The sequence below is a fragment of the Corvus hawaiiensis genome, chromosome 16 (assembly GCF_020740725.1).
Source record: "Corvus hawaiiensis isolate bCorHaw1 chromosome 16, bCorHaw1.pri.cur, whole genome shotgun sequence".
Classification (NCBI taxonomy): Eukaryota; Metazoa; Chordata; class Aves; order Passeriformes; family Corvidae; genus Corvus; species Corvus hawaiiensis.
This window is the reverse complement of record NC_063228.1, coordinates 14314668-14330269: the sequence shown is the minus strand read 5'-3', so window position 1 is coordinate 14330269 and position 15602 is coordinate 14314668. Positions and strand designations below refer to the sequence as shown.

Here is a 15602-nt window from a genome sequence, read left to right as displayed (position 1 = left end):
TGATCACCTTGGTGACCTCCTCTGCACTCACTCCCACAGGATGGGAACCCCAGATGATCTTTTTCTTTACTTTGAACACTGAGACGATGACATATACAACTTTAAAAAAACCCTGTATTTTTTATGCAGGAATTGTCTAAGATATGCAGATTTACTTCTTTTAATTTGATCCCTTACGGGCAAATCTTTTATGTTCTCTGAGTATGACTTAAGGCTAATCAAGCTAATGAATTGTTGTTCAAGGTAACAGCATGGAATGTACTTGTGTTCCCCATGCAGAGCCCACCAGCTTTGCACATGGATTTTAACTGATTTGGGTTTTACTTCCCTGTGAATCCCTGTAGCATGAGGGCACTGCCAGCCTGTGGGATTGCCGTGGTCCAGATGAAACGCTGATTTAGCATGTCACATCCAGCTACCTGCATTATGCAAGAGGGAAAGAATTTGCCTGATTGTAGTCCTGTCAACACAAAGAGATTGCAGCACTGTAACAAAACAGGCTTCTAAAGTCTTGTTTAAATTGAGTCTGGATTCTATTAAAAAGTGTTAGTCCAGAGAGCCACAATAGCTCACTCAGTTACCATGGGCCGAGCAGGCTCCAGTTGCATCAGACTATTGTTTTTTATTGGAATCCTCTCTTCCATCCTGCGTGTTTGTTATTCATCAATTCTGAAATATCAATCAAAAAGATAGGTGGCATCCTCTAGTCCCAAGTGGAATTTTCCTGGGTGGGATTTCTAATAAGCTTCTAACTGCTTTCACTCTGGCCTCGCCTTTTTGGTTTAAAATGAATAAATTCCTGTTCTTGAGAGCCTGGAGCTAAGAAAACTTGCACCTGGAGCCTCTCTTTGACTTCTTTTTAACTCTGCCTGTGTGTAGCAGAGGCTGGTGCAGCCATCCATGGTGCCTGAGGTATGCCAGCTACTGTGTGGGAAGAAAATGTAATATATATGGTGTGTTTCTGGGATGTTTGTGGCTTTGTATAATTGTCCTGTCTAGAGCAGTGGAATTTTTGTTGAGAAATCCTTATCTGTCCATTGATCTCTGGTTTATAACGCTGCTGTTTAAATAGTGTTTGAAGTCCTTGCCTTGGAGAGATCTCCTGTGCCGTTTTCAGATCACTCGTTTCCCTCCCACAGTAGTTTTACGTTGGAAATGCTTTTTTGTTTATAATCAGAGGAAGTTTTGGAAGTATATTCTGCATATCCCAAAGGATTGCTGCACTCTTTGGGCGATGTGGAATGTCAGAACTTCCCACGTGTGCAAATTCACCAGGGAAACATAGACAGATCCTGCCCAAAAGCTTGGATTGAAGGGGCAATATGGGAAGCTATTCCCAAAGGCTTCCTCTGTCATCCTGCTGACTTCCATGCTGTTGTCATGCAGCAGGAATTTCATGTATGGACAGGGATGTATGTAATGGATTTGTGTTACAGAGGAGCTCCAGGGGCTGATCTGTGGTCTTGTGTTTGATGTTGTGGAGGTGTTGGGGTTGGTTATGGCCTTGGCCGTCTGGTTTTGGACTCTGAGGTACCTTCCTGTCAAGTATGAGGGGGGAGAAAAAACTCCAAATCCACATTTGCATCCTGAACAAGAAACTGGAAGAAAAAGACTCTCTGTAATGTCTTCAAAAGATTTTACAGTGTTGTGACCTTATAATTTTCCTTGAAGAACAGAGTCCTGAGCCTGCCAAAACAGGCACGTGGTATGTCTAAAGTGTATTTACATCTGCTTTACATCACTGCAGCCACACCCACAGGCTGGACCTCTCCATCCCACAGCTCCCAGTTTGCAGTGGGTGCAGCGAGGAGCTGGGCAGTGCTGGAGAGTGGCTGCACTGGGGCTGAGGCTCTTGATCTCCATCCCTGCTGCTCCTTGGTTCTGCTCTTCCACCTCTGCAGTTTCCTCAGCACTGGCACCTCATTCCCAATCCAGCAGTGAAGCAAATGATGAATTCTAAGTGGGCTGTATTCTTTATTAGGTTCAATTTCTAATTCATTATTATTTATATTTTCAGAAAAGGTATTCTGTGGGAGGAATATCATAATTTTTGAAGTGTTTGGAACCCCCTGCAAGTGCCATGCCCTCATGTGCTTGGGTCAGTTGTGCTTTGGCACTTGCATTGTTCAAACATTTCAGTTTCTCTTATCATGCTTATTCTTTTCCAGGTGTTAAAATTAACACAGAGGGCAAAGGGACTGTCAATAAATGTGAAAAATAATGTCAATAAAATAATATCAGATGCCTTTTCAGGCATGGGATTGCATCATGGAATTTGTTTTCGTGACCAAGACTGCAGGAGAGTTTACAGGAGGGTTGAGCAGTGTCAATAAAAGCCAGACAGTATCTTTACCAGTTAATCCCCGATATCCTAGAGCTGGAATTAGGGCCTCTTTTTAGCTTTAAATGTAGGAACATCGTATATCTCCTAGGTTTTGTGAGGAACCCTTAGGATAGAGAGAATCTCTTCTTTGCAGCATGTTAGTAAATTTGCTGGACTTCAAGCTTCCCTTGCAGAGCACACTGTTGCCCCTGGCAAAACTGCAAAGTCCCAGGCTTACCTTTCCTTAAACCTGCTTTTCTCTGCTATTAAGGTGACAAGCTGTAAGCTGTACTGAGGTGAAAAAATGAATTAAAAACCCAGAATCATTGAAGAGAACGGGCTCATCTGCTGTTTGCTCCCAGGCCGTGGTCAGAGGCACTTGGGCACCAGCAGAGCTGGTAGAGCTGAACGTAAATAAGAGCAGGGATAAAGCCCAGGGTAGGGATCAGTCTCACTCTTCAGCCTGTCTTTCATCTGCCAGGAGAGTTAAAAAAAAAAAAAAAAAAAAAAAAAAAAAAAAAATATATATATATATATATATATATATATATATATATATTCCTGAGCCAGCAGTGGCAGCTGGACAAGTGTGTTTGAGCTGCATGTCTGTGCTGGGTTTTCTCAGGCCTTTTTCTCCTGTGTTTTTACTTTGGCTGGGTTATTTTATCTTACCCAGGTGAAGAGAAGAAGATAAAAAGAGACTGAAGAAGGATAGACCACCAGCCTGCAACTTCCTTTCTGCAGCTTAGCTATAAATGTAAATTGTGGGTTTGGGTCCGGGGTTCCCCACTTAAAACTGGCAGATGTTGAATACCAAAATTACACATGTGTTGTTGATCAGCATTTTCCAAACCCACTGTTGTCTGTTAGATGATCAAAAGATCAAAAATAAGTATTTTGCTAAACAAAGGAGGCATAAGGAAAACAGCAGTTTTCCATAACACAGAAGATGCCTCTGGTTTCTCTGGCTCTTTGCAGCTCTTCCCTGGAGATTATGACGATAGGTTTGGGGTTTTAGTTTTTTTGAATTTCTTTTGTCTTTCCAGTCTATAAAGTTCTGTTTCTTATTATCATTGTTTCTGCTTTCCAGAGACCTAAGATAGCAAGTTGGCTCAGAAATTCTCTTTCTCATTTTAGCCACAGGAAATGTTGCTCCATACATTCCAAGTGCTTTTCCAGGTAGGCTTGTTTGGAATCCAGGTGTTTTGGGTTATGTGCTTTTGTTTGCACTGAGCTGGAAGTGGTTTCTGTGGGTTAGAGTGTGGGACTTGTTTAATTGCTTTGCAGGTTGGGGAAAATAAATTTAATTTTTTATAGGGTCATCCTGTGTCCTTTTGTGCAGTCCTGCAGTGTGAGTGACACAAAGCCTGTTGGTATAAAAGATGGTGGTGGAATTCTGGCTTCCAGCTTTATCGCTGAAAGATCTGGAGATAAAAAGCTGGAATTCATGTGTGATTCTGAGAAGTATTTTTAGGGCTTTAAAATTAAAACAAAACAAAACAAAACAACTTTTTTTTCATGTCATTCTGCACAGCCTTCATTAGAGCAGTTGGATGCATTGTGTTTGCCTTTACTGGTACTTCCCTAACTGTTTTTCAAGAATGGCTAGGATGATGTGGGGGTCTTCAGGGTGTATTTGATGATATTGAAGTGTTCAGTGAGCTGCTGTGTGTGATGTTACACACACCCCATACGTTGTGCAGAAGGAGTAGAAATTGGTAAGCATTTTTATGGGGTTATAAGAATTAACATAAAAGTCTTCATTAACTGTGTGTGAAGAAATCTGCTGGCTTTGACTGGCAGGGCTCAGGTTGCCAATCTTTTCTCGGAAGAAATTTTCCCTGTTTCCCAAAGTAAACCTCCCTGGCACAGCTTGAGGCCATTCTCCTTGTCCTGTCCCTTGTTCCCTGGAGGCAGAGCCTGGCCCCCACCTGGCTGCACCCTCCTGTCACGGAGTTGTAGAGAGTGAGAAGGTCCCCCCGAGCCTCCTTTTCTGCAGGCTAAGCAACCCAGCTGGGGGTAAATAAATGTGCATTTGCCATGTGATCGTGGAAACGTTTGACTCCTCTCTGCAAAAAAACCTGTTTAATTTATCTGGGAAAGTGGTGAAAAAGGTGAAGGTGTAGAAAAGTAAAAATGAGACAACTGCAGGTTTGTGGTCAGAAGGAAGCAAAAACAGCTTCCCTTGGGTACCTGGGCTGGAAGCTCTGACAGCTTTGCAGGTAAAGATACACCGTTCAGTACTGCTTCCTTTCTCTCTGAGCTTTCCTGAGGAGTGAGGGAGCCCAGCCTGGTTTGGGTGCTGTGCCTTGTGGTGTTGAAGCACAGCTGCTGGTAGTTCCATCAGGAAATCAGATAAACCTCGTTTGGCACAGCCCATCGGGCACAGCTGGCAGCCAGGATTGGGCAGTTGTTTTCTTGGAGCATCTTGTAAACTGGCTGGAAAAGCTGTTGCTCTTGTATTACACATCAGCTTAGTAACTGCATCCTGGGCATGATGTTGTGGAGGGAACGTGCAAAGTTTGGCCGTGGAAGCTCTGCCCTGTCCTCTGTTCAGTTGGATCACCTGCCCTTCAGAGAGGAACGTTTTGTGAGCACTGGGAGTGGCCTCTTAGCACAGCCTGGGGCACTGCACAGTCCCACAAGTTCTGGGCTGCTGCAGAGGTTCAAGCAGAAATTGATAAATTTTATTATTATTACTGTTTTCCCCTGTTGTTGACACGCTCCAGCTTTCTCTCCAGAAAGCCTAATTACGATGTAGTCGCTTCCTTGAAATTAAAAATGCACCTACAGGCCTTTACCTGTGGATATTTCTAAAAGCCAAAAGCTTACAGTTGACCTTCATTGTCTCCAGTCTCAGAGCTGTGACAGTTCTGTTGACTGAAAGGTGTTTTGCTGGGATATCAGAGGCCCAGGCTTGTATTGACCAGATGTTGGTGCCCAGGTAAGGACATTCCTCTGAGCTTTTGCTTCTCTCTTGATTTTTGCTTACACAAGTAGATAATGATGAAATTATTTGCAGCTTCAAGGGGGAAGACTTTCTGAAGTTATTTAAGAAGTGTAACAATCTTTTGATAAATAAAGGTTGCAGAACATGGAAAAAAAGGTTTTTTATATAAATAATGACCCCTAGTTACATTTATAGTTCCACACACCTTGGCATTACTTTCACCTTGGGTGCTGGGTGCCACTTTGAAGATGTCTCAGTTGATCTGTATTGTGTATTTTGCACCTTCAGTGCCTAAAGGGGCTTCACGAGAGCTGGAGAGGGACTTTGGTGTAGGGTCTGTTGTGACAAGACAACAGGGTTTTTTCTTGTGGTGTAAAATCCCAGTTCCCAATTCAGTAGATGAGAGTGTTGTGCTGAGAGGAAGGAAGAAGTTTGTGTGAACTCCCTGTGCAAAGTGTCTCTAATAAAGTGAGAAAACAGTCCTCATAAATACAGATTTGGCAACTGTTGAACTTTAAGAATGAGGGAGAACATTTGCTGCTGAAAATCATCTTTAGATTCAGCAGCAGCTTGGACCCAAAGGATACTAAAGCTCCTGGACTGGTGGTATGTGCTATATTATTTCTTGCATGGTCATTAGGTGAGTGCCTGAAAAATCATTTGAGCTTTAACAAGGAAAAAAAAAAGAAACCAACCAACACAGAAAAGTGAGATTCCAAAAAAAAGACTGCAATTAGAAGTAAATGCATTGGGGGGATTTTTTTAGTTATTATTTGCCAGTCATGTTACGTTCCAGAAATCACAGTTAATAATTTATTTTACAGAGGAAGTCAGTCTAATGAAATTGTGTAGCAGCACCTTTTATTGTGTGAGGAAACCTCACCATAGGTCTGTGTTTCCTTTCCCTAGAGTAGCAGTGCCTGAATATCAGTATTTTCACTCCCAGGTTTTTGGTAAAGTGCAAAAATGTCTTTAAAAGGTGTGGAGAAAACTTCTTATTGTCTTTCTAAAAAGAGAAAGCAAAAAGCTGATGGACTGCAGAGAAGCACAACCCAGAAATGAGTTACCCATCAGTTCAGAAAGGAGCTCAAACCAGTCCTGAGATTATGATTAAATGGTTAAAGCGTGGAGACTGCAAGGGAAATGGTGGAAAGTTAAACAGTGAAAGAGGAGCATTAATATAAAGCTATTTGGTAAAAGGGGTTATAATCAATACAATTTGGATTTTATTACATCAGTATGAGGAGTATTGCTGTGTCCTAGCACAGAGGGCTGTGTACTGGCAAGCACTTAATCAGAAAAGGATGCTTACCTGTTAAACTGCACATACTGCAACTAAAAAGGTGAAGTGATCCATGGAGGGAGGAATGGGGATATATAAGAAAAGTGGGGTTATATTTTGATTAAACGAGTCAGTAAGGCCATGACTGAAATATTGCCATTGTTTTTTGGCATCTCTTCAAATCAGTGCTGAAAAGGGTTTCAAAAGAATTTGAATTTCCTTACATAGAGATGTGAGAAGTATAAAAATGTTTGCTTGAGAGAAAGAAATTTTCCTGTCTGCTATCAATAGAGGGGTAAAAAGTTTTAGTTCCAGATAGGTGAAGCATCAAAAATTGAAACTTGTCAAAGAATTCCTTATCAGTATCTGTGTTAATCCCTCATCTCCTGTAGGAAAAGATGTCCTGTCCTTAACAGATGCATGGAGGGACATCCTCTCCTAATGTAAAAATTGGAGTAGGTTGGAATAACAGCAACTTCTGACCTGAAGTTGTGAGGATAAGTGAGCTGAAAGGAAGGAATAAATGACTGAATTAAGGACTTGAAGGGTCAGAACATCTTTCCTCTCCCTTTCCCTGTTCCTGCCCAGCAAGGAACTTCCCGCAAATTACCTGAGATGGTTTTCCTCTGCAGGCACAGCTGGAGATGGGGGGGTCACTCCAGGGGCTCATCTGGGTGTCCCTGGGGATGGGCAGCAGGGAGCTCCAGCCTCTCCCTGTGCTCCTGAATTTCCCTTTGCTCTGCAGCCACTGGCTTTTCTCACGCCACCAGAACCTGGGGGAAGCCTGGGATGTTTATACACAGCCTTATTTATAATAACTCTTGTTTATTTTTGTGCATACAGAAAATAATTTGTGTATGAGCACATGGGTATGATTTTTTTGTTGTTATTAGGAGTGGTTTTTAGTGGTCGGGGTGGTTTTGTGTTTTTATAAGCTCGGAGAAATGCCACAGATCAAAGAAAGGCAGTCTGAAGAAAGGAGCCAAAGACAGAAACTCACTAATCCTTCTAAAATTCCACAGTAGTTCTATGAAGATCTCATCTGTTATTATTTTGTCAAAAATACCCTTTACAAACACTGCCATGTCAGTATTCAAAGTAGATGAATTCAAGCACTGAATGTATTGGCTCAGTGTGCAGGAGCTATTACTCTTTATAATGCTTACAGAATTTCAGACCTTGAAGACCAGTGAAGGGAATGGTTTGTGTTCCTCAGAGAAACATGAGAGAGCTCGTTTTTTTCCCAGGGCAGAAAATACTGCTGTGTTAAGTTGGTTTATTGGGGTTGTTGTAGCCTGTTCCCTGTCTTTGCTTCCAAGAGCCACCTCTGGAAAAAGCAGAACTGCAGGTTAAAGCTTGCCAGAGGACAGATTTGCTATCAGGCACTTGGAGGTTGTGCTTTAGCATTTATTTTGGATAAATATCGGGGAAGGAAGCGAGTACAAGATTGATCTTGGCCTTTATAAATAGCACTACAAGCACCTCGTATCACTTTCTTCATTGCCATGTCTTGAGTTACTTCGTTGCGCAGCAACACACACCAAAAATTGCATTTTCACATAAAATAGCAGCTCCTCTATTTATTCATTCCTTATTGTCATGTTACTTAATTGATTTAAACGTGCTGATGTGGATGTTTTTCATTCCCTACGCTGCTTGTGTGGAAAATGACAGTGTTGATTGTACTAATTCCCTGGAGATGTCGAAGGAGGAAGAACAGTGTTCTCAAATGATGCATTTTCATTACACCAGTACGGTTCTACTCAATTAATGACCCTTTTTTATACCGAAATATTTCAGACTCAGCGTAGGAGGTGCTTTGTGAAGTGTCACAGAGTTCCAAGGAATACTGAAGCAAATTGAGTTTTCCCATCATAAGGATTTAATAACAAAGTATTAGCTGGGCCACGTTAGTAAAGTTTTGTAAAGATGAAAGGTTTTTACACCTCTTCATTTTCCAAAACTTTACAGAAATAACCTTTTTTTCCTCCTTGCTCTCCTGTTGGCTCCATACAAAACATGTGCAGCATATTGGCTTTTCTCTGTCCCAATTCAAATTACCCCTTCTGAGTAACACTCCTTATGCAGGGCTGTGGTGGGGCTGGGGAGCACAAGGAGGGAATAAAGAGGTTTTTAGAGTCCTTGGTGCCAACAGCCAAGCGTTTTAGCCACCTTTAAAGCCTGGGGGACAAAGTGGGTGCTGTTGATGTGTGCTGTGGGCTGGTGGGTTTGCCAGGGATGGAGAGGACAAGGTTGGGTGGGGGTCAAGGAGCTGATGCTTCAGGCTGGGACAAGGCTGGATTCTGCTTTCCCAAATCCATTTTCAATGTCTGGTGTGCCATAGCCTTTCCCGCTTTTCCTCGGTGTGGAGCTCAAACTGGAGATAATTTTACTGCGTGCAACAAGATTGACAAAATAATTTTGCTGCACAGCACAGTAAGACACAAAAAGTGCCTTTTCAAAAGTATGATAAACGAAGAAAAGATGTTTGTTTAGGAAAAAAATTGGAGGAATAATAGGAGTAGGGAGATTAACTCCTGTTGCTTTAAGGTAGCTTTTAAAAATAGGAGTAGTCAGTTAATGCTCTAGCCTTTACCACAGTAAACATATAATTGTGAGCTGATTGGGGTGAATTCCTCAAACAACAGCTCCCATCAGCAGAAGTTTGAAGGAGAGAGCCCGACATCTGGAAGCCAGCAGCAGTCAGGATTTTATTAAGCAGCACTGCCAAATAAAATCTGAGCACTACTATAAATGATATAAAAATAAAGATTGGCTATGGCGTAACATTTCCGAGATGCCAGCGAGTGCGCCCGAGTTTGGAGCTCTGTGTGAGAGCAGCAGAGCTTTCCCAGCAGCTTTGGAGCCCGAGGGGGACATGGTGGGAATGGATGTGGCTTTCTGTGGTGCTTGTAGTGTCCAAGAGCTGAAGCTACGAGTGGAATAAAGAGAGAAACTGCAAAGTTGCTCTTAGTGTGCCTGAATATTTTTATTGGAAAGGTTTTGGCCAAGTACAGTCTGTGTTGTTTATTACAGACCTAAACCAAGGTTTATGGAATATGATCTTCTGTCTGTGAAGGAGGTTATGAGAGAGTGACCTTATCACAGGGAGCAGGAACCTGCCCTCTTCCACAGGCTGCAACTTGACACATTTATTTCCAGCGTTCACCCTGTGGATGGAGCCAGTTGACTGGGTCGATGGCTGTGACAGCCATGTCTGGCTGCACTGGGAGCCAAGTGTCAGGGGCAGGGAGGGGATGCAGAGCTGACCCAGATAGGACCCAGCAGCCATCCCAGGAGCCTGAGGCAGGGAGAGTTTGCGGCAGCGTCCGCTGAGAATGTGGGCTCTGGCACCACAGCAAAACGAGTGCTGTCCCCTTCTGCACACTGGTGCCCTCTGCCCTTTCTGGGGGACATCGGTGCCCCTCCGTGCTGAACAGGACATTGCCCATCCAATGGCAATCAAATGAACTCCTGTGAATTCAGAAAGCAGTGATTAAGAGCTCTTTCTCAGGCTTTGTGTCTAGAAATAGCCCAGAACACCACAGCGCGAAGTTCAAGGAAGTAAAAGAAGTGATATGTTAAATGAAATTCTGATCTTTCATTTTTTGAACAGGTTTTTGATACAGCTCAGCTTGATACAACCTGCTATTTACCAGCCTGGCCTTTAATATTGGATCTGCTTTCCAATTATGCTTCAATTCATACACCAGTTGCAGAGGGCGTGTGTGGGTGTACGTGCGAGAGAGGGAGATTGATTTTGTTCTTTAAAAATGTGAAGTCTGCACTAACTATGAGAACCCATCAGAATTTCTAGCACTTAAATGCCATTTCCTTTCTCAATGTGCTACCAGCGCTATGTTCACGACATCTCTCTGGCAAGTGAAGGAGTACATGCTGGTTTTTCAGAAGTAGAATATTAATACAGATATCAGTGAAAACCAGGCTGCAGATCCTTTCCAGAAGTAAAGAGTTAATGTGAAAGCTCGAATTATGACTTAGAAGCAAATGCATAAGATCTTAGCTGTGTTTTTCAGAAGTACATGAGTGAAAATGGAGTAGAGTACATGTTGCTGTGTGTCTGAGTCGCCTCTTGTGTATGGAGCAGCAGATGTGGGTAACCCTATTTGCCACCACTTTACACAGAATATATTCATATTCCTGGTCATTTTTCCCACTATCTTTTTTGCATGCTGAATTCCCAAGCCTTGGCAGTGCTTTGGTAGTCACTGTGTTTGAGAAGCCCAAAGGAGTGTTCTCTCTGTCTTTCTGCAGTTCTGACTGTTCATTTCTATTCCCTGTAGGTTTAAAGACCTATCTGATCTCAGGTCAGAAGGTGAAGGAGCCCCACTGCAGCTGTTCTCAAGCGCTGCTTCCTGGCTTGGAGTCCACAGACGGAGCCAGGACACCGGGAACGTCGTCAGCCGAGAACTCCGGCGACCTGACCAAGGCAATCAAACAGGTGGAAAAACCTAAGGTGAGTTGTCCTCTCAAAGATCAGCAGCACAGATCTCAAGCCATGGCTGGGAAAACCTCACGGGCTTGTTTATGCGCTGCTTTACATATTTCCATATGTATGTGTGTATTACATGGAGTGACAAAACAGAGTTTGAAGGAGGAAAAATTTACCAAGTCAAATGCCTCTCTCCCCATTTGACAAACAATCCCTGAAATAAGGTGAGCACTTTTTAAAGGTGGTTTCAAATAAATATTTCTATTTATATTTCAGGACTGAGAGGTCAGTGATACTTTTTCTATGGTCTGGATTTTAGATGGGGAGGGGAGAAAGAATATGATTTATGCAGCTACTGTTACTTCTGTGATTTTCTGCTTTGGCTGCTTCTACATTCCTCAGTCGTGAAGGTCGTGTACCTGTGAGCCTTTTCATGAGTATTTAGCAGACATCCCTGTGAAGGTAATTGGATTGTTTTTGTAGTGGGAGAAAATGCTCAGGTGGGCTGCGAGATTGGTTTATCTGCTTGCTCTAGAAACCTATATCTGGAGCTGAGGGCAATGATTTGTGTGGATTCAGCTTGGAGGAATGATGACACTTTGTTATGTTCACACCTCTCACAAGATGTCTTGACAAGGAAATCTGTGAAACAATGTGTATTGCTTCAGAGCTTTGCTGTTACTCTCCATCTTCCATCTCAGAACAGATTTCCCAAACAACAGATGTCTATTCTCTCTTTTCATTTGTGCTAAGAATTCCTTATCCTGGGCTGCCTGAGGTGGGCACAAATGTCAGAGTCAGGGGTGGTCATCTGCAGGTCCCTATCCTTGCACTTCAGTGTGGTCAGTCCTGACTGGATCTCTTCAACACCGGTTTGAGGCTCAGCTGACAGAGTTGATGTGGGGATAATTTTCATGCTACTTCATTTTTGCTGCTTGTACATTTTTTTCTGGATTAGGAGAGCATGAGTAGGGCACCTTTACCCTGCCTCTGCTCCCAGTTTTAAGATTTGAAGTAAAAACATTGATTTACAGGTGAGATCAGCTGGAAGGCTGACCCAAAGAGAAGGTCCAAAGTCGAGTGAGCTCCTTAGAGAGCAGGCTAGGCCTGTTTAACTACAGAAGGGAGCTGTAGCCATCTTTATCCCTCCCCAAAATATGCACTGAGTGTGGTTTGACAGCATCCAAGTTGCTGGTGGTATGTTTCTGTTCCTTCTCCTGTGTAAGAAAGAATATATTTGGCATCCTGCTGGCACCAGCTTTCCAGCTCCCTCTTGCCTTTCAGTGAAGGCACCAGCAAATAAGGCAGGAAAATACCTCTTAGAGCTGGGGGGAGCTGTACATATAAACCTGTGAGTGCTGCCCAGGGTGTGGTCGTGCAGAGGTCCAAGTGTGACAGTGACAGAAACTCCTTCATTTCAAGCAGTGAAGGAAGAAGAGTGTGCCAAGTGGAGCAGGATTGCTGAGCTGCCCGTCTGGAGCAGAAGGGAGAGAGGTGGGATGAAGCAAAGCAGTGAAGCTGTGGCTGCTGTTCTGAGAGACAGTGAGGGTGCCTTGGGAATGTCAGACAGCAGAGGAGGACTGAAACTGCAGTGAAGCACGGGACTGACGCACCTGCAGCTGGGGCTTGATAACATTGTCATGTACAAACTTGGGGTGGTACTTGTTCAAATGATCCGGGTGCAAAATGAAGTCTGTGGTTAAGGATCAGCTCTGTTAAATGTGTTTTCGAAAATGTGGGGGGATTTACCTTGCAGAAGGGCAGGTACAACTGCACCACTCTTCCTGAACAGCTGGGATGTGACGTGGAACACGCTGCTGCCCCACCATGCTTTGTCCCTGGTTTTCTGCTCTGGGACTGTTGCTGGATGTTAATTGCTGTTTAGAATATCCTGAGTGGAAGGGATTCACAAAGATCATCAAAGTCCAGCTCCTGGCCCTTGAAATGTTTAATTGCTGAGTGAAAGTCTCTAGAGTGCAAAAGTACCAGTGTGGCTGTGAGTGAGAGAAGGAGAAACTAAAAAAGATGCTCAGAAGAGCATCTCAGACAAGTGCCAGCTCAGATTCAGCTGCCTTGGATACCCTGTTGTGCTACAGCTACTGCAGAGTTTGCGTCTAGAGGTGCCTGGTTTTATTCATCACCCTCAGCACCGCAGCTCTGGCCAGGGATTTCCTAAGTGGCCTCACAGCTCCGTGAAATCCTGAGCCTGCCTTGCCCCAGTGCTCTGATGCTGCAGTGAATTCTGGATGAGCCCAAACCCAGGTTTCCCTGTGGTCCCATAAGCATCCAGCTGGTGGATGCCACATGCCACCTCGGAGTGGGGACCATGGAGCAACTGTGAGCACTGGCTTCAGAACCTGTTCTGTGGCTGTAGTGGCAGCACAGAAGTGTGGAGCATCCCTGCCTCTCCCAGCACAGCCAGGCATGGGTATTCCTGACTCCACAGCACGCTCTTACTGTGCACCAGCCTTCTCTCTGCGGGGGAAAATCACAGAATGGCGGAATAGTTTGGGTTGGAAGGAACGTTAAAGCCCGTCTGGTTCCACCCTCTGCCATGGGCAGGGACACCTTCCACTAGCCCAGGTTGCTCCAAGCCCCATCCAGCCTGGCCTTGGACACTTCCAGGGATCCAGGGGCAGCCACAGCTTCTCTGGGTACCCTGTGCCAGGGCCTCCCCACTTCCATTGTAAAAAATTTCTTCCTTATATCTAATCTAAATTGCCCCTCTTTTGCTTTAAATATATATGTATATTAAAAAATCCCCACAAGGTACGACTGCAATTTGATCACAGATCATGCACAATTTTTGAAAAGGAGTGGGTTTCTTTTTTACAGCTTTTGAGTTCTTCGTGAGGTTTTTTTTAAAGCCTGCAGCTTGCTGGTAGGGTCTGGAGATAATACTTTGCAAAAAGAATCATGACTTACATGCCGACTGTTTTAAATACAAAGCTGTAACTGGTGTCAGTGTAGGAGGAGATGACTCCAGCTCTGCAAAAGAGACTTAAGTAGGAGAGGCAAAATTACAGGCAAGTTGAAATATTTTTGTTTTAAAGGGAATAAGTGACTATATTGGATGCAAAGGATGACTTTCGCATTTTGAGCTTGAACGGATGTTCTAGAGGACAAGATCTGTAAAGGAAAGTCAGGAGGGAGAGTGCAGCAGAAATTGATCCATGAAAGGAATTGTATTTCCTCCTCTGGTGTATCTGTAGTTCATTTAACTGCAAACCTTGTTGCAGTTTGAATGTCAATAAGATGTGCTTACATTAATAAAATGGTGAACACAGAGGGTAAAAACTCTGAATAAATCTATAATAGCAGGTGGTTTTTGAATGAAAACACTCTACCCTGCCTAAGTGGTTTTGGTATCAGTTTATCTTCCCTATCATCTTTTATGACATGCCTCGCCTGACAGGGAATCATAAGCTGTTGTAAAAATGTTTTAATGATTGCTTGGTATGAAAACAGAAAGTCCTTTGCATGTCTTGGTGTTTGCTGGAAGTGCATTAATGTTTTATTCATGGCACTGGGGTCACAGCACACAGAGCCTGTGAATGCCTGCAATAGAGAAGCAAGTTAATGATGTTGACTTGAACACATGGGGAAAGTCAGAGGAACTTCTGCCTCTTCTCAAAGGTCAGGCTGTTTTTCCAAGCCCTTTGTCTTCTGGCTTAACCCCGGGAGCTGAGTGTTTGATGTGGTCTTGCTGATTTATTAGCAGGATCAAACAGGGAGTGGTTTCTTAATTTTCGTTAGAGGTATTTGGTCTTTGTCACCATTACCTGACTTTTGCCATGGATAAATCTAAATCTAACTCCTAGAGGGTTAGTTAGTAAGGCTTGTTAGCCCACTGGCAATTTATTTTTTAGGCCATCTAATAATGCCTTGCAGCAAGTGACCAAGGCATTTGTGATAATTAGTCTGAGATTATTTTTAAACTAAACCGTTTGAGAACCTACTCCATAGTTTCTTCAGCCGTGTTGGTATTTGTTCAGACTGCCCAGGTTCAGAACTGGATGTAAATTGCTTATCTGATGCCAGGTTAGGAAACTCAGGGTAATTTCAGTGCCCAGCCTGGATTGTGTCCCTGAGGAACAGCAGACAGGATGGTCTGCTGCCTGCTGAGGAGGCTCAAGGTCCTGCATGAAAGCCTTTGAGGGGCATTAGTGAGTGGTTAGATGTCACAGGGAGAGTGGGCTGGGAGAAACAGCTGAAAATGAAACATGCTGGGTATTTTCAGGCATGACATCAAAGCTGGAAAAGGAACATTAGGTGAAAAGTTAGTTCTGAAAAAACTTAACATGCTGGTCTCTGAAATGGAGAGCGAACCTGAAGCGCGCAGAAGTTGTGGGTTTGGACTAGAGAGGCTTGAACATGTCCAGAACAAACAGATAAAATTAACACAGGATGTCAAGTTTGGGACAAAAGGCTCAAGTTCTTGCTGGAAAACTTTCTGTGATGTTTAGTAGCAGACTTTGGTGAGCCTGGTCCCAGTGAACATCTCCAGAGCAGAGAGGCTGCCAAGAGGGCTCAGATGCAGGGTCCCCCTGAGCAGGATCCTGCCATAATACTGCCAGCACTGGAGAAGAGAGTG

General features: G+C 43.6%; 1 protein-coding gene across 2 annotated transcripts in view; it reads left to right on the top strand.

Annotated features, from left to right (window-relative positions):
- Nucleotides 1-15602, top strand: part of ADCY9 (adenylate cyclase 9) — an 84160-nt gene that overhangs the window by 34545 nt on the left and 34013 nt on the right. For both annotated transcript variants that reach the window (XM_048320571.1, XM_048320569.1), the window contains exon 2: nucleotides 10860-11032. In XM_048320571.1, coding sequence (XP_048176528.1) covers nucleotides 10860-11032 — 173 coding nt within the window. The remainder of the gene's footprint in view (nucleotides 1-10859; nucleotides 11033-15602) is intronic.